Source organism: Tursiops truncatus, chromosome 11 (genome assembly GCF_011762595.2).
Source record: "Tursiops truncatus isolate mTurTru1 chromosome 11, mTurTru1.mat.Y, whole genome shotgun sequence".
Lineage (NCBI taxonomy): Eukaryota > Metazoa > Chordata > Mammalia > Artiodactyla > Delphinidae > Tursiops > Tursiops truncatus.
Window position 1 is genome coordinate 100202136 of NC_047044.1, and position 19861 is coordinate 100221996.

The following is a 19861-nucleotide window of genomic DNA, read 5'->3' on the forward strand; positions in this document are numbered from 1 at the left end:
TTTAATGAAATTTGCTGTGAATAGATTTTAAAATAAGTACAAAATGCCAATGGCATTCTTCGTAGAACTAGAATAATTCTAAAGTTTGTATGGAAACGCAGAAGGCCCTAAATAGCCAAACAGTCTTGAGAGAAGAACAAAGCTGGAGGTATCATGCTGCCTGATTTCAAACTATATTATAAAGCCATAGTAATCAAAACAGTATGGTACTGGCACAAAAATGTATACTTGGATCAATGGCATATAATAGAGAGCCCAGAAACGCATCCACATTTCTATGGGCAATTAATCTATGACAAAGGGCCAAGAATATACAGTGGGGAAAAGACAGCTTCTTCAACAAACGGTGTTGGGAAAACTGGGCGGCTACATGAAAAATAATGAAACTGGACTGCTCTCTCACACCATGCACAAAAACAAGTTCAAAATGGATTAAAAGGACTTTCTTGGTGGCACAGTGGTTAAGAATCCACCTGCCAATGCAGGGGACACGGGTTTGAGCCTTGGTCCAGGAAGATCCCACATGCCACAGAGCAGCTAAGCCTGTGTACCACAACTACTGAGCCTGCGCTCTAGAGCCCACGTGCCACAACTGCTGAAGCCTGTGTGCCTAGAGCGCGTGCTCCACAACGAGAGAAGCTACCACAATAAGAAACCCGCACACCACAACAAAGAGTAGCCCTCGCTCGCCGCAACTAGAGAAAGCCCACGTGCAGCAACGAAGACCCAACGCAGTCAAAAATAAATAAATTAATTAAAAAAAATAACTGAAAAACCAAAATGGATTAAAGACTTAAATGTGAGACCTGAAACCATAAAACTTCTAGAAGAAAATATAGGCAGTACCCTCTTCAACATCGGTCTTAGTAATTTTTTTTGGATATGTCTCCTCAGGCAAGGGAAGCAGGCAAAACTAAACAAGTGGGACCACATCAAACTACAAAGTTTTTGCACAGCAAAGGAAACTATTAACAAAACAAAAAGACCACCTACTGAATTGGAGAAGATATTTGCAGATAATATATTCAGTAAGGGGTTAACATCCAGAATATACAAAGAACTCATACAGTTCAACATAAAAAAAAAAAAACTTGATTAAAGAATGGACAGAGCATCTGAGTAGACATTTTTCCAAAGAAGACACACAGGTGGCCAACAGGCACGTGAAAAGATGCTCAACATCACTAATCATCAGGGAAATGCAAATCAAAACTACAATGAGATATCACCTCACACCTGTCAGAGTGGCTATTATCCAAAAGACCACAAATAACAAGTGTTGGTGAGCCTGTGGTCTGTGGAGAGAAGGGAACCCTTGTGCACTGTTGGTAGGAATGTGAGTTGGTGCAGCCACTATGGAAAACAGTATGGAGATTCCTCAAAAAATTAAAAGTAGAACTGCTGTATGATCCAGCAGTTCACTCTGGGGTATTTATCTGAAGAAAACAAAAACACTAATTATAAGAGATACATACACCCCTATGTTCATTACAGCATTAATGAACCAAGATATGGAAGCAACCTAAGTGTCCATCAGTGGATGAATGGATAAAGAAGATGTTGTCTGTGTCTGTGTATATTATTATTCAGCCATGAGAAAGAAGGAAATCCTGCTGTTTGTGACAACATGGATGGGCCTTGAGGACATTGTGCTAAGTGAAGTAAGCCAGACAGAGAAAGCCAAATACTGTGTGATTTTGCATATATGTGGGATCTAAAAAAGCAAATGAACAAACATAGCAAAACTGAAACAGAATTATAGATATAGAGAACAAACAGGTAGTTGCCAGAGGAGAGGAGGATGGGGAGAGAAAAGAAATAGGTGAGGGAGATTAAGAGGGACAGACTTACAGTTACAAAATAAATGAGTCAAGGGGATGGAATGTACAGTGTGGGGAATACAGTCAGTAACTGTGGAATATTATTGTGTGGTGACGTATTGTAATAGACTTTTTGAGATGTATAGTAACATCAACTTACACTGCTGTGTTTCAGGAAGTAACATAGGGCTGTAGGTCAGTTATACTTGAAAAACAAACAAACAGACTCAGAACAAGAGACCAGATATGTGGTTACCAGAGGTGAGGAATCAGGGGAGGGAAGATTGGATGAAGACAGTCAAAAGGTACAAACGCCCAGATATCAGGTAAATAAGCACTAGGGGGCTTCCCTGGTGGCGCAGTGGTTGAGAGTCCGCCTGCCAATGCAGGGGACACGGGTTCATGCCCCGGTCTGGGAGGATCCCGCGTGCCGCGGAGCGGCCGGGCCCGTGAGCCGTGGCCGCTGAGCCTGCACATCCGGAGCCTGTGCTCCACGACGACGGGGAGGCCACAGCAGCGAGAGGCCCGCATACCGCACACACACACACACAAAAAAGTACTAGGGGTGCAGTGCACAACAGGAGAAAGATAATAAGCACGGCTGTGTGTTGTATGTGAAAGTCATTAAGGGAGAAAATCCTAAGAGTTCTCGTCATGAGGAAAAGGTTGTTTTCTATTTCTTTAATTTTGTATCTGTATGAGACAATGTATGTTCACAAAACTTTCTGTGATGATCACTTCATGATGCATGGAAGTCAAGTAATTACGCTGTACACTTTAAACTTACACAGTGCTGTATGTCAGATATATCTCAAAACTGGAAGAAAAAATAAGTACTTATATTAGATTTCTGATTATTTTAAAGTTATATCTAATGGATGGTATTAAACTTTGGTGATAAAGGTACCTGGATACCAAGCTTTAGCTGACTAGTCTTGACATCTGAAAGTAGACCTTGCTTTGCCTTACAGATCTCTAAGTGCATTATGGGATTGTCAGCTGCAGCTAGATTGTATTCTCTGATACAGCAGGTGTCATGTTTGGTGACGCTTACTGTTTTCTTTCTAATTTTGGATTTTCTAAAGTAGTGTAGCATCACTTGGGAACTTGTTAGAAATACTGATTCTTGAGCCCCAACCCTGCCAAATTAGAAACTTGTGGCTTGGCCTGGCACTCTGTTTAAATCCTCCATGTGATTCTAAAATTTGAGAAACATAATAGATTATACCACTTTATAGACGTAGCAAAGCTCAACCCCTTTATGTAAATTCTCCAATTTTACCCCCTTTATTCAGATCTATTTATTTTGATTACACCTTAATTTAACGGATGTAAATTTTATTTTATTATGGAAGTGCTCACAAAATTTTAGGGTTTCATGTCTAAATAGTCACAGTTGTATTTAGAGTGGTATTTTATTTGATTCTAATGAAAGTTTACTATAAAAGTATCATTTAGGCAACTGTACTCATCTGTTTGGAAGGAATTACGTTCCTTTTCAATTAATCATTTGTAAAAATGTTATATTAGGTGGATGCTCTGCGGTTGCGTTTGGAAGAGAAGGAAACCATGCTGAATAAGAAGACAAAACAAATCCAGGACATGGCTGAGGAGAAGGGGACACAAGCTGGAGAGATCCATGACCTCAAGGACATGCTGGATGTGAAGGAGCGGAAAGTTAATGTCCTTCAGAAGAAGGTGAGGTGTAGGTGTTCTGAGCCCAGGGCCCCGCATCAGACCCACGTCCTCATTCCTACCACTGAGTTGTACCTAAGTGCTGTCAGAGTTTCTCTCTCATTCCTCTGTTTATATTTTTGCAGGTCATAATTGAAACCATTGCTGCAGGTGGTAGATTGTGAAAACTGTTCTGTACGTTCAGTTTTCAAACTTTCGAAGTAAACACTGTTTGATATCTTCAGTAGTATTTTCCATGCTGCTGTCTCTGAAGAGGGCCTTGTGAATTGCCAGAGTATTTGCATGGGCATTCTTCTGCCTCTCCGAATCTTCTGTCTCATACGGCAGCTGTAGGACCATGAATTAGTGTAGCACGTGGGCCGGGATTCTTGCAAGACTGCAATTTTGAATAGAAACACATGCTACTATAATGACATCTAATCTACATACGTCAAGGAAAGGAAGACTTTCTTTCCTATTTTACCTTAATCATAACTGGAAAGAGGCTAACACTGTAATAAATAAGGAAAGTACTAATAATTGTCTTCCCCTCCCCCTTTTAGCTAAATTAAAGGGTACCTTTGAGATAATAGTTATAGTAGACACTGGTATTTATTTTTCTTCTCCACTGAGGGGATAGATCAGAAATATTTGACATTGTCCCAGTTTATTTTTAACCTCTAACAATAGCCCAGGAATAAAACTCTCTTTGCTAAACCTCAAATTCAGCTTTTCTTTTGTGTACAGAGGACCATGTTCAATAGTTGTCCTCTATTAATTTGGTTTTCATTTGCTTTCAATGAGTAAACATAAAAATTTGATCACTCTAGGTAAGTGACTGTAGTATCTTGTTAGTGGATGCTACTTTGTTTTACATTTTTATACATATGTTCTTCTCACCTTACCCCCCCACTGCTCACTTCCCCTTACCGGTTTCTTGTATACACTTCCAGGCACAGTTTACATATACACAGGCAGATACGTATTCTGTTTTTTTCTGTTTACCTCTTTCTGTGTTCTTCCATGAACATTTTATGCACAGTCCATATAAAGCAAAAATGTTTCTCTAAACACAGATGTTACCATTCCTTTATTTCCCTTTGCTTTCCTTTTTTTCCCATTAATGTATTTTGAAACTTCTTCCGGGGCTTCTTCATTGTTACCAACAGCACTGTGCGGATGTGCTGTGGTTTATTACAAGGTTTCCACTGGTGGACTGTCTGCTTAAAGTTTCTGCTGTTATGTAAAATGATGCTGCGTTTTAAAAATGGGCATGTTTGGTTTATTCATAAGTGAAGTATATTTCTAGGTAAATTACTTAAAGTAGCATTGCTGGGTGAAAGGATGTGCGTTCGTGTGTTGGTGGATTTTGCCAAGTCACAAGTACATTGGTTAGAACCCAAAGGTTGTTTGAAAGTAATGCACATCTTATTTTTAACTAGATAAACATTAAAAAAAGTTTTTCATTACTGTGAACAGGGGTTTGAAGTTAGAAATAACACCTCATCATCCTGGAATAATCATAGTTTGTAAAAATAGAGTGGCAGCACTTACGTTAGCCCCTTTATATCTGTAATCTTGTTTAATCCTTGCAACTTTCTGCTAGTGGATTTTAGATCTTGATTGCTCTGTTATAATCAGTGGCTAAATTTTTAGGCCATGACACATAATAAGAAATATATTTTACATTAATCTGTATTAACGTATGGTATACATGCTTAGAGATACAGCTAAAACAGAATTTTCACAAAATATACTCTGAACTATCTTCTCCCATTTCTTAAAGGAAATAGAAAAGTGTTAGTCCTGATCCATTAAGTTATTTCAGTACTCACTAATAAAACACTTTTACACCTTGGTATCCGTTCTCGCATGCTCCCCTTTCCTGCCCCCAAAACAAAAACAAGCCCCAAACCAACAAAGTCCCAGACATATTACATAATAAGGGAGGTTCAAATCTGTACAAATCGGTTTAGCTAAAACAGTGGTAGCTTCAGGTTTTGTCACAAGGTTGGTCTTATTCCAAAATGCAGCTTTTCCCATGACAACAACTTCCCTGTTGGGAGGATTAGACAGTGGTATGTGTTCAGGCTTTGTGACACTACAGGACATCATATAAACATAACACGTATTATGCTTTGTCTAGTCTCTTTGCCTTTCGCTGTGGAAGGCCAGTGGAGTAGGCTCTAGAGGGCCGGTAATTGTGCTCTTTTTAGTACACTAGCTGCCTCACTAATTTGTCATGTTATAGACTTTGATTCGTCTTAAAACAGTTATCAAATAGGTAGCACAGTTACTTTCAAAACTGGTTTAGATTGTTACTGCTTCTTTTAAGATAATGCCTCTAGAACTGTCATTTTCAGTGCTTAGAGCCTTTATTTTCTGCCTGCTTATTTTGTTGTAGAAGTTACTGTACTAACATCATGAGACTCAACGTTCGTGATGTGTTTCCTGGACCATTGTTTGCTGATAAAATAGAAATAACTTTAATTTTTGGATCCACAAAAAATAAACAAAAAGACACAGTAAGTTTAGAGGCAGTTAAAGGTTCTCAAGAGAGCTATAATTATTCGTATTACGGCTTTCCTTTCTTGAGGTGCAGACATCCTCTTGCTCCAGGATTCTATGAGCAAAAGCTTGATTTTCAGGTGGTTGACAGAGGGGAGCTGGCTGAGTGCGAGACTGGGGGTTGAGGGAGTAGAGTGAACTCTGATGAGCTGGGCTGTGGTGATATGGTGGCTTCAGGAGGCCGTGTGAAAGGTGATGAGCCACACGGACAGGATGTAGAAGGCACCATCTGTGGAGTAGATCATGTAGGAGATCTGGGAGAAGAGCGACAGGATGGAGATGAAACGGCCCAGACGATGGTGGCTGTGGAGGCCGCGTATCTGGCGTTCATTGTACTACAGGATGTTGGTGACGGCCAGTACCCGTCCACAGCAGTGATGCAGAGATGCACACAGCACGTGATTCCAGAGGACAGCCAGATGTCACATAGGATTTGGCCAAAGTTCCAGGTGTGGGTGATGGTATATGTGATGCAGATGGCTATGACCAAGATGAAAGCCAAGAAGATTGGTCTTGGCCAGGGAGCCAGTGAGATAGTTGGTTGGCGCGTGGAGCTTCCTGGTAAGGAAGACAGTGAGAAGCACAAAGGCTTTGGTGAAGACTTTGGTCCATGTGATGATGGAAAGGACCTCAGCAAGAGAGATCTTGAGTTCCTGGAAGGTCCCAGATCCCAAGCCTCTGGGGTTTCTGCAGCATTCAGGGTCTCTTAGAGGCCCCCAGGAAGAGGCCTTCTGCTGACGGGTTTGGAGGGGGCATTCTAGGTGGCTCTCTCCGTACTCATAGCTCCTTCTTCCACAGTTGTCTTCCCCACAGAACAAGGGCATCCTTCCATTTCACACTGGAGGGCGACATATATCACATGAATAGACACAGTGAAAAGACCCCAGGTCTTACTTGTATTAAGAACACGGAGGTGACTCAGCTATAATCAAAGGTTGTTCTAACTCAGACGAATCCCCAGGTTTCTCACTCTTCTGGAACTCTGGTAGACACATGCTGAATTTGTTAGATAATCATCAGGTTACCCACCAGTGTGGACAGAGCTCTACAGGTCTTGCTTTTGGCCTTTGGGCTCTTTCCAAAGGCTTGAGGCTCTTACTGTTTGATGATGTATTCAGAATTTCCCCCACTCTTTTCTGTTCTGAGAAGATTCTGGATTTCAGGTTGTCTCCTGGGAACTTTTAAAGCTAGAGCACCAGCCGATTAAGAGAAGCAGTTGTCAACAGCCCACAGTTTTGCCTGGTTAATCTTGACACATAATGAGGTACTTGTTTTGGTTCCTTTTCCACTGATCATTTCTGAGCCGGGAGAGAGAAATGTTCCAGTTACCAAGACTTGAAGAATGCGTGAGTGTGGAGAACACAAACAAATGGCTCTCTGTGAGTTCCCCAAGAGGAGCATGGGACCAGCAGCCCCTCCCTGGCCACACGAGTGCTCTGTGTGCTGTGGTGCGGCCCTTCCCCCTTCCTCCTTGCTTGTCACCTGGTTTTGTCCCACGTTAACTACAACCCCCAGCCGAGCACCTTCCGCTGGGCTCTTCCCTTCCCTATGCCTTTGAGATACCCTCTATTGCTTTCTTCTTCTTCTTCTTCTTAAATTAACAGGCTTTATTTTTAGGGCATTTTCCCATTTATTTCCTGCCCACAGTTTCCCCTTATTAACGTCTTGCATTGGTGTGGTACATTTGTTAAAATTGATGAACCGATATTGGTACATTATTATTAACTGAAGTCTGTAGCTTACGGTAGGTTTCACTCTTTGTCTTGTACAGTTCTGTGGGTTTTGCCGAATGTATAATGACATGGATCCACCATTACAGAGTCATACAGAGTATCGTCACTGCCCTAAAGATCTCTGTGTTCTACCTGTTCACCTCTCTCCCAGCTCGCTACCACGGATGTTTTTACTGGTTATAGTTTTGCCTTTTCCAGAATGTCATGTATTTGGAATCATACAGTATGCACCCTTTCCAGGACTTGTTTCTTTTACTTACTATATGCATTTAAAATTCCTCCATTTCATTTCATGGCTTGATAACTCACTTCTTTTTATCGCTGAATAATATTCTGCTGTCTGATGTACTACAGTTTGTTTATGTAATTACCTGCAGAAGGACATCTTGGTTGCTTCCAATTTTTATCAATTATGAATAAAGCTGCTATAAATAAACATTCACATACAGGTTTTTGTGTGGGCACAAGTTTTTAACTCATTTGGGTAAATACCTAGGAGCATGATGGCTGGATATATGGTTAGACTACGTTTAGCTTGTAGAAACTTCCCCTATATTGCTTTTTGTTTGTTCGTTTGTTTTTGACTGCGTCAGGTCTTAGTTGCAGCATAGGGGACCTTTTGTCGTGGCTCACAAGCTTTTTGTTGCGGTGCGCGGGCTTCCCTCTAGTTGTGGCATGTGGGTTTTCTCTTTCTAGTTGTGGCGCATGGGCTCCAGAGCACATGGGCTCTGTAGTTCACAGCACACGGGCTCTCTAATTGAGGCGCGTGGGCTTAGTTGCCCCCTGGCATGTGGGATCTTATTCCCCTGACCAGGGATTGAACCCGTGTACCCTGCACTGGAAGGCGGATTCTTAACCTGTGGACCACCAGGGAAGTCCCTATATTGCTTTTTTTTTTTTTTTAAATAAATGTTAGATTTTTATTTTATTTTATTTTATTTTTGCGGTACGCGGGCCTTTCACTGTTGTGGCCTCTCCTGTTGCGGAGCACAGGCTCCGGACGCGCAGGCTCAGCGGCCATGGCTCACGGACCCAGCCGTTCCGCGGCATGTGGGATCTTCCCGGACCGGGGCACGAACCCGTGTCCCCTGCATCGTCAGGCGGACTCTCAACCACTGCGCCACCGGGGAAGCCCGCTTATATTGCTTTTTAATTGGGAACTTTGAAACACATTAGCTTTGCAAAACTTGTTACACACTTGAGTACTCTTTTTTTTTCTTGGTCAATGTGTATAAATGTTTTGGCTTGCTGTAAATCCCTGGGTTATTCCCACTGTAGATTGTTGCTGTAACTTTGCTACTAACTTCTAGTGTGCCCACAATTATTTTTTTAATAGAAAAAATAATCCTGAAGTATACTTTGGGGGAGAGGGTTGTACAATCATTGTAAAAGTTTAGCCTCTGAAACTTTTTTGGTCTAATTTTTATGCATAATGTAGAATCACTAGTATATTTGAAATATATTCGTTTTGAAATATTTGAAATATTGAGTAAATGTACTCAACTGTTTTAAAATCTAGATTTTAATGCACTGAGAAGGGGGTCAAAGGGTGCAAACTTGCAGTTATAAAATAAATAAGTCCTGGTGATGTTACGTATGGCATGGTGACTAAATATAGCTAACAGTACTGTACTGCATGTTTGAAAGTTGCTAAGAGAGTAGATCTTAGAAGTTCTCACCACAGGAAAAGAAATTTCATAACGATGTATGGTAACAGATGTTAACTAGACTTAATTGTGGTGATATTTTGCAGTATATACAAATACTGAATCATTATGTTGTACACCTGAAACTACACAATGTTACATGTCAGTTATACCTCAGTTAAAGAAAAGGCACTAAGAAATGACAATGTGGATTAAAAAATTAGCTAGTTTTAAATTATGAAAGTAATATATGTTCAAAGTAAAAAAAAATTCAAGAAGTGCAAAAACATATGAAATGAACTTATCTTTTCTCATCCTTTGACCCTCTCAGTGCAGCTCCTTAGAGATGTAACTTGTTAATAGTTATTGGTATACTCTTCTATAAAATATCTATGCATATATAGGCATACGTATATTACACACCTTTTTTAAAACAGACAAGTGGGAACATACTTTTTTTTTTTGGTACACGGGCCTCTCACTGTTGTGGCCTCTCCCATTGCAGAGCACAGGCTCCGGACGCTCAGGCTCAGCGGCCATGGCTCACGGGCCCAGCTGCTCCGCGGCATGTGGGATCTTCCCGGGCCGGGGCACGAACCCGCGCCCCCTGCATCGGCAGGCGGACTCTCAACAACTGCGCCACCAGGGAAGCCCGATCATACTTTTTTATTTGTTTAAAAATAAACATATTTTTGTGTCTTTTTATACGTAGCTTTATCTCATTGTTTTTAACGTCTGCATGGTTTTCGGTGTCTCACTTGCACCATAATTAACTGATGTCCTATAGCTGTATAAGTAGATATTTATAGGGTTTTTTTCTTGTTTATATATTTGTTATAGCAGCATAACAGTTAATGACATAAACATACCTCATTCATGAATTGATATTGTATGCATCTAAAAAAATGGATGGATGCCCAGTTCTCTAAAAGGCTTGTGTTTTTATATATTAAGATGAGTTTCTGCACAGCTTCATCAGACGTTTGTTGCCAAACCTTTAAAAATTTCCACTGACCTCGTAGATAATTTAAAAATATCTTCTTTCTTCTTTCCTTCCTTCCTTCCTCTCTCTCTCTCCCCCCGCCCCCCCATTTATTTATTTATTTATGGCTGCGTTGGGTCTTTGTTGCTGTGCTTGGGTTTTCTCTAGTTGCAGCGCGTGGGTTTTCTCTAGTTGCAGCGAGCAGGGGCTACTCTTCGTTGCGGTGCACAGGCTTCTCATTGCGGTGGCTTCTCTTGTTGCGGAGCACAGGCTCTAGGCGCGCAGCCTCAGTAGTTGTGGCTTGTGGGCTCTAGAGCGCAGGCTCAGTCGTTGTGGCACACAGGCTTAGTTGCTCTGCGGCATGTGGGATCTTCCCAGAACAGGGCTCGAACCCATGTCTCCTGCATTGGCAGGTGGATTCTTAAACACTGCGCCACCAGGGAAGTTCCAAAAATATCTACTTTCTTGCTTAGTATTTATTTAAATTTGAGTGCATGTTGAGCATTTTTTCATAGGGTTTTCTTCGTTTTGAAGCTACATATTCATGTCATTTCTACATTTTTCTATTAGATGGTTTATTTTTTTCCCTTATTGATTTATAGGGGTTCCCTAGTAAGTGCATTGGCCTCTTTCCTCATGTTTTACAAATATATTTTCTTGTTTGTCATTTTCTTTTTTACTTCCTTTATGGTATTTGTTTTAGAATTTATGTGTCAAATTTAGTTGTCCTTTCCTCTGTGTCCTCTCAGTTTTCGGTCATGCTCAGAAAGTCCTTATGCCCACCAAGGTTTTTAAGTAATTCACGCATGCTTTCTTCTGGTACATTTAAATTTTTTTTTTTCTTTATACCTAAAAATTGTTTTATAAAATTTATATATTGGCTTTAATGATTCAGCTTTTTCTTCTTATATGTGGCCAGTCATCATTATAATATTTATTAAATAATCTACCTTTTTCCTCCTGATTTGAAATGCCAAAAATAAATTGTTTAAATCTGGGCCTGTTTCTGGTCTGTTTCGTTTATCTGCCTCTGTTTCTTTGACTGCTTTTTATGAAAAATACTTAGTTTGTTTATAAACCCCCTTCCTGATTTTTGTTGGTAAGCTTTGTTGTCTTTTGCTGAGTCCTCAATACTTTTCATATTTACATTGTGTTGGTTTTTGAAGGGGAAAAAGTCTTTTCTGTAATCGTGACTCAGATTGTTTAGCCTTTATTTCTGTGTTTAAGTGAATTTAATGTTTACCACTGTTTGTAGCACCATGGCTTACCTGTTCCCAAGGTTTACATTTCATTTAGTTCTTGGTTCCGCAAGAACTCCTTTGAACACTTTTTCAAGAGTGGTCCTGGGTGCTTGCTTGTTTGTTTTTTTTTTTTAAGTGTACCTTTTTATTTAAGATTTTTTTTTTTGATGTGGACCATTTTTAAAGTCTTTATTGAATTTGTTACAGTATTGCTTCTGTTTGATGTTTTGGTTTTTTTGGCCGTGAGGCATGTGGGATTTTAGCTCTCTGACCAGGGATTGAACCTGTACCTCCTGCATTGGAAAGCATAGTCTTAACCACTGGACAACCAGGGAAGTCCGCTGGGTGCTTGCTTGTTGACCATGCATTTATATTATCTTTTTACATTTTATAATTTAATTATTTGTGAGATTCAAAAAGCATAGAGAATAATATAATAATTAATAGTAATTACTCAACTTGGGAAGTAAAATTTCAAACAGAGTCAAAGTTCTTTGGCATGTCTTTTCTTGAGAGTATTCCCCTCCATTCTCTCCCAGAAATAAACGCTTGCTTTGGTGTTTATGCATGCACCCGTATCTTAGGTCAGGATGCGTGTTTTTGTACAACCTGTGTATGTGTTAATAAAACTTATATAAGAGGAAACACACATGGCAAATAAATATGAAAAGTTATGTACCCTCACTGTAATCAGTGGAATGTAAAATAAGACCAGATTAAGAAACCATTTTATACTCACTGTTGTAAGCTGTGTTGGCAAAAGTTAAGTCTCACAGTATCAGGTGTTGGTAAATATGGCAACTGAATTTCTCACACAGTGCTGTTGGGTTTTTAAATAGGTACAACTATTTTGGAAAGCGCTTACTAAACATAAGGGTACCCTGCCAGATACATACACTTTAGATGAACTCCAGGATGTATGTAAGAACGCTCATAGTAACCTTGTTTGCATTAAGGAAAAAACCAAAACAGAACTGAGGAAGCACTTTGCATATGTTTATTGACAGAATGATTGAGTTAGTAATTTGTGGTATAGTCACACAGTGGAATATATTATTCTTTTCGTTTTAGGGCAAGGGAATATTTAGGATAAAAATTCAGCAAAGTTATTTCTTCTGGAGGTAGGGAAGGGAAGAGGGTTGGGATAAGGAAGAGTATATGAGTATCTTTAGGTAATTCTCATTCTTACAATGGGTAATGCGTTTGTGTGTAATTTAATGTACTTCATAACATATAGGTATATATTTATATTTGAAATATATTTAAAATACCTGGAGGCAGATTTACTTCTGTTTAATTTGCATTGCTGGTACATGGGTGCTTATTATATACTTTATATGTTTCCTTTTGTTTGAATATGAATAATAAAAATGCCTAGAAAAAACCTTCTCTGTACCTACATATCTATCTTCATTGAGAAAGAATTTTTCCTATGTTTTACTTTAAATTTATTCCTAATTTTATAATTGTGAAATTAGAACCACCTTTCTCTAGAAGTTTATTTGTATATTTTGAAACAATGTCTGGTGCAGATGTAGAGTCTCATTTGATAAAGCCCAGCTGTTTGTTTGATTAAAATTTCCTACAGAGTCTGGCAAATGGATTTATTCAGCTTATGGTCAGATATGTCCAATTAAGATGAATGAATGGCTTGGACAGTTTTGACCCTCTTTCCTTGAACCAGAATTTGGCTACTTATTGTGTTTGCTGGTTAAGATTAACTTGGGCCGTACTGAACAAGTGTAATCCTCCTTCAGCGGGATGATTTTTAGATATTGGGAGCCTATATTTGACAGCCCCCATCATTCTTACTTGCGCTGATTAAGGTTTCTGACGGCAGTTGTTTTTCTACACTCCTTTTTCCTCCGTGCTTGTACTCTTTGGATTTCTGAATCTAGTTGCAAGAGAGATGATTAGAAGGTGATTAATGTTCTGTTCTTGGCCCTCCCTGAAATGTGGTATTGGGAAAACTCACTAACCCTCAGTTTCCTCATCTGTAGACAGGGTATAACAGTTACTTTGGGGGGGGTTGTTAAATGATGTAATGTGTATAAAAGCACCTTGGAACCCATGAAGTGTTATATACCATGCATATATTAATAGGTGTTAATATTGTTTATTCTTATTACATTTTACTTTGCTAAATTCAGCCAATGATTCTAATCTTTGAGAATCTTTTGAAACTTGATTTATTTAGTCTGTTTATCTCCTTCAGTTTTATGCCTTCAACCCTTATGAATATATTCTTTTTTTAAAAAAAGTAAATTTATTTATTTATTTTTGGCTGTGTTGGGTCTCTGTTGCTCCGTGTGGGCTTTTCTCTAGTTGCGGCGCGCGGGGGCTACTCTTTGTTGCTGTGCACAGGCTTCTCATTGCGGTGGCTTCTCTTGTTGTGGAGCACGGGCTCTAGGCGCAATGGCTTCAGTAGTTGTGGCATGCGGGCTTTAGTAGTTGCAGCATGCGGGCTCAGTAGTTGTGGCTCGCAGGCTGTAGAGCGCGGGCTCAGTAGTTGTGGCTTGCGGGCTCTAGAGCGCAGGCTCAGTAGTTGTGGCGCACAGGCTTAGTTGCTCCGCGGCATGTGGGATCTTCCCGGACCAGGGCTCAAACCCGTGTCCCCTGCATTAGCAGGTGGATTCTTAACCACTGCACCACCAGGGATGCCCATGAATATATTCTTTATGCATCCATGTAGGTGATAAAATGTTGCATAGGCCCAGAAAAGACTTTTGTGGTATATTGTAAGAAAACTCTATCAGATTGATATGTTTATCCAAACAATTCTTAGACCTCCTTTTGTTGTCTGTAGGAATTTTTTTTTTTTTTTTTTTTTTTTTTTTGGTAATCCCAGTTTGTTGGCAGGTCTAATTTATTTTTTATTTTTAAAAAATTTTTATTTTATATTGGAGTATAGTTGATTTACAATGTTGTGTTAGTTTCAGGTGTACAGCAAAGTGATTCAGTTATACATTTACATGTAACTATTCTTTTTCAAGTTCTTTTCCCATTTCGGTTGTTACAGAATATCGAGCAGTTCCCTGTGCTATACAGTGCAGTTCCTTTGTAAATCCGTTTTCTCCTCTGTTCTTCATCCAGAAGAAATCTGTCTTGAAAGTCTGAGTCCATTGGACTCATTGTCATTCTGTATAATTCCTTCTTGGAGTGATGTGAGCCACTTGATCATGTGCATGTTGGCCTAGCTTTCTAAGCAGTGTGTCTATTTGTATACACTGGAATCTTCTTGGCTTCTCTCCTTTCCCCCCTTACTGAGTACATTTATAGTTTCACAGTCACTTTATGTTCCTGTGGGCGTCCCAGTCTTCCCAGGCGTCCTCAGCTGTCTCATTCATGCAGTCAACATTGCCTTCTGCTGTGCACCTGGCACTGTGCTAAGTACACAGACAGGATCGTTTCTGCTCTCAGAGTCTCAGGGTTGTAGCAGTTAAAGAAGTTAACATACAAGTGGTGTACAGTGGGCACAAAGCAAGACATTCCAGATTCGACCTGTGTGAAAGGAGTCTAAGAGAGGTCTTAGCAGTCGAGTCTTGAAAGGTGTGTGAAAGTTTGCTAGACAGATGGGGAAGGGGTAAGACGTCCCAAGCTGAGAGAGCGGTGTGAATGGAAAAGGGGAATAGTGTCCTTTCCAGAGGGTCACGCCCTGGAATTTCACCTCTGGACTTCATACATTTGTAATACGGATTCCTAAAAATTTCTGGTAGAGCTCTGTCTCTCACTGCCTTTTCTTTCTTATTATGATCTCTCATATTACCTGGTCTCTGGGAAAATTATTCCCATTTCTTACATAATGAGAAGGTTTTCAGAGAATGTACTCATCTTTATTGTCCTCTTAGTTTATTTAGGAAACTAATAAATAGAATTCAATATTTCTTTCCCCTGGCCCTGAAGATTTTCCATCAGAAACTTTAGAAATTTACCTGCGGTGGTATACTGAAGTATAACCTTACAGGTGGAACTTGAGATTTTCCTGGAGACATGTCTTTTTTTTTTTTAATTAATTAATTAAATTTACTTTTGGCTGCATCAGGTCTTAGGTGCAGCATGTGGGATCTTCATTGAGGCACGCAGGGTCTTTCGTTGCAGCGCGTGGGCTTCTCTGTAGTTGTAGCGGCAGGTTTTCTCTTCTCTAGCTGTGGTGTGCAGGCTCCAGGGCGCATGGGCTCTGTAGTTGTGGTGCGCAGGTTCCAGAGCTCGTGGGCTCTATAGTTTGTGGCACGCGGGCTCAGCAGTTGTGGTGCATGGGCTTAGTTGCCCCTGCGGCATGTGGGATCTTAGTTCCCTGACCAGGGATCGACCCAGCATCCTCTGCATTGTAAGGCGGATTCTTTACCACTGGACCACGAGGGAAGTCCCTGGAGACATGTCTTAATTCTATGCAACACTTAACCTACTTTGCTTCTTCTTTTTTTTTTAATTTATTTATTTTTGGCTGCGTTGGGTCTTCATTGCTACGTGCAGGCTTTCTCTAGTTGCAGCGAGCGGGGACTACTGTTCATTGCGGTACGCGGGCTTCTCATTGCAGTGGCTTCTCTCGTTGCAGAGCATGGGCTCTAGGCTCGTGGGCTTCAGTAGTTGTGGCATGCAGGCTCAGTAGTTGTGGTGCATGGGCTTATTAGCTCCGCGGCACGTGGGATCTTCCTGGGGCTTGAACCCATGTCCTCTGCATTGGCAGGCGGATTCTTAACCACTACACCACCAGGGAGGTCCCTATTTTGCTTCTTGATTTAGACATTTATTCCATAAGGAAGAGCAGATGGTAACTCTGCTTTCATCCTTTCCTTGTTCTTGTCATCTGCATTCTCTATCATTTTTCTCACAAATAATACTTACAATTGTAAATTTAAGTAATATTTAACTATTTTAATATTTAAGGAGAATACCAGGAAATAATGTATTACTTTGGCATATTAAATATGCATGAAAAGTCCTTGTTTTCTGAAAATAGTAGCAGCTTTGATAGTGGCTGGATTGTGAATCACATACTCTGGACCGATTTTGGCTCTGACTGGGCCACCACTGCCTGCCCATAGCCTTCCAGCTTTCTAGGTAGTATATGTATTTGTACGCACAGGGGTAGCCCTGTGCTCAGAGAATGAAATGAGACAATAGCAGATGGCCAAGCATGCAGTACAATGGGATTAGCAGTGGCCTCTCCTTTCCAGGGCTCTCCCCTATGGTTTAAAGTAGTTTTGTGTTACAGTAAATTTCTTATTTTTATAATAAATCACTGACCTGGAAAATGTAATTGAGCATTTGAATCTGAGCTGCATTCAAAATCTGTGTTAAAATTGTACAGCTTCTTGCTTGATTGATTATAAATGGTAATGTAGCTTGGAGTTTAATTTGCTGACGCAGACGTTATCATCTTCCCCTTCTATGCGTCTGTAACTTCTCTTTATTTCACCTTGCCTGCATCTCCAGTTTCCTAGGTTTTGGTATTTAGAGTTTAGATTTATCGGTAGCAGAAAGCTAACTGATAATTGAATTGGAAAGTTTTCCCTTTTTGTGGTCCTAGATTGGTTCTTTAAGTCTCCTGTTACTTTGTTTTCCATAGGAAGTCAGAAAGAATAGCTTCTTTATATACTCTATTTGTTTGCTGTAGAGTCTTGACTTAAGCACATGTTCATTTCTTCACTTTTTCCATATCATAAAATGGAAAGAATATATTTTATCATTGAAAACAATATTTACTAATTTATTCTGAGAAAATTAATATTTTAAAAATTGTGCTTTTATTTTTAATAAGGATTAATTGTAATGTTCTCTAAATATTATTTTTAAATCACAAGCCAGCTGCTAATGAAGCTAAGTTGAAAGAAGAGCAGGTCAGGCCCTAATTGGATTTTAAGTTGGAAACTTAATATACTTAGGCATTAGAATTGTCCCTTTTCTTTCTTTCTTTATTATTTTTTAATAGAACTCAGTTTAATTAAAAATTTTTGTCCTCAGTGGAAAATATGTATAGCTAAATTCTTGAAATATTTTATTGAAAAAACAATGCATAGTAAATGAAGTCTGATTGATGATAACATTTCTGCTGGGGAATATGCTCCATGTGGATTTACTTTGCTTCATATAACTTTTTTCCCCTCACTTTTTCAAGTAAACCTTAAGGAGGGTAGATAGTTGAACTTGCAAAGTCTGATTTAACTTCCATTTGTCAGTAGATAACTGTTTTTAACTGATTCTGGTCTTATACAAGTGACATCTTACAATGATTGAAGAATTATTCCCTAAAAAAGGGAGGATCTTAGTTCACTTTGTTACAAAATATCTTTTCATTATATATCTTTTCATATTATGTTCCTCCTCACCATCCCTCCTCTTCCAGAACACCCCTCTCCAAAAAATAAAAACAATAAAAGAAAACACAACATGCCTCATCCCTATCTTCTGATAATCTAGAAACAATACACTTTCGATATCAGTGATTAAAACAGAAAGAGCAATAGCATTGTAAAGATAGACGGGGGGAGGAAAACCTCTCGCTGCATAACAAACTGTCACTGAAGCTTAGTGGAGTAAACAGGCATTTTATTTGTGAATCAGGAATTCAGGAAGGGCTCTCTTCCATAGTTTGTCCCTGATTTGTTTGGTGACAGCTGGCGGTGTCTGCAGCTGAGTGACCCACTACCAGGATGGTTGCTTCATTTGCGTACATCCTGCGTGGGTATTCCTTGGCCTCTGGCTACGTGTCTACGTGGCCAGTTAAGGGTTACGCTAGGAGTTGGTTTGGAAGCAGCAGGGGATTCCTTTTGTCTGTACTCTTCTGGTCACAGTAGTCACAGGACCTAACTTGATTTGGTGGCGGGAGCGTCAAGAAAAATACTCCACGTCTTACTGGAGGAGTGGCAAAGCCACTTACAGAAGAGCCGTAAAGTCGGAGACATTGTTGCGGCCGTCTGTGCAAAATATCTGCTCCAGTTGAATAAAAATGTTGGATAAAGGATTGAGAATATGAGGGCGAGATTTTGTTTGTGCGGTATGGTAATAAAGCTCTCACTTTCTTTTCTGTTGTCGTATGACTTTTTTGTGTATTTCCATGTTCTGCTCGGTGTTTTTTTGTTTGTTTTTTTTTTTGCTCAGTGTTTTAATCTCTTATTCATAGGACGTCTACTATCATCCTTTGCTGTCAACAGAAGTCACTTCAAACCAGAAGGAATTCTAAACAGTTTTAAATTGTTTTACCCAGTTGAGGCATTATCACTGGGTATGAAAATAATTGATAGGAAAAGGGTACAGAGGAATAAGGTGTGCAGAAAGGGCAGGCTGACAGCAGAAGGCGAATTAATGCTGTGTATTTAATTTGGAGATCATCATAGGTGAGCAGCACAACTGTCTAGATGAAAACTTTTGCGTATGAGTGATCTAACGTGGAAGAGACGCCATCTAGATGTGCGTCAGACTATGTGCATGGATGACACAGTGATTGCAAGAGAATTTTTAAGTCCATTAAGAACAGAGAAACTTGACTAAACTGTTACCTGTATTTGTGTTATTTGGGGAATAACGCCAGATAAATCTCAGTACTAGAGTAGTTTCACGCTTCGTTGATGGATATTGGGAACCTTGACTTTTTTTTTTTTCTATTTTCTTATTCTGTCACAGAAACTATGCTTTTTAAAGATTGACACTTCAAATGAATAGATTACAGTTTCATTCCATTTATATCAGTGTTTCTTAACTGGGACGGGAGGGACAGTTTTGTCTCAAAAGGGGCATTGTACAAGATCTAGAAACATTTTTTGGTTGTAAAAACCCCTGGGTGGAGGGGGGGAGGGGGGAACCTTGACTTTTAAAGCTAGCACCATGGGATTAATTGGATTGATGCTTTTTTTCCTCCGTAATTGAGATATAATTCACATACTGTAAACTTTACCAATTTAAACTATATAATTCAGTTGTTTTTGGTATATTTACAAGGTTGTGCAACCATCACTTTTGTCCAGTTCCAGAACATTTTCATGACCCTAAAAAGAAACCCATACCTGTCACAACCCCTACCTGTGTCTGCAACCACTACCTACTTTTTGTCTTTATCAATTTGCCTATTCTAGATATAAATGTAATCATATAATATGTAGCTTTTTATGTCTTGCTTCTTTAACTTAATGTTTTCAAGGTTCATTATGTTGTAGCAAGTGTCAGTACTTTATTCCTTTTTATGGCTGAATAATATTCC

At 39.6% G+C, this 19861-nt stretch overlaps 1 protein-coding gene across 12 annotated transcripts in view; it reads left to right on the forward strand.

The window, feature by feature from the left end:
* ERC1 (ELKS/RAB6-interacting/CAST family member 1) overlaps positions 1-19861 on the forward strand; it is a 390663-nt gene that overhangs the window by 114331 nt on the left and 256471 nt on the right. For all 12 annotated transcript variants that reach the window (XM_073789251.1, XM_073789255.1, XM_073789254.1 and 9 more), the window contains one exon: positions 3351-3518. In XM_073789251.1, coding sequence (XP_073645352.1) covers positions 3351-3518 — 168 coding nt within the window. The remainder of the gene's footprint in view (positions 1-3350; positions 3519-19861) is intronic.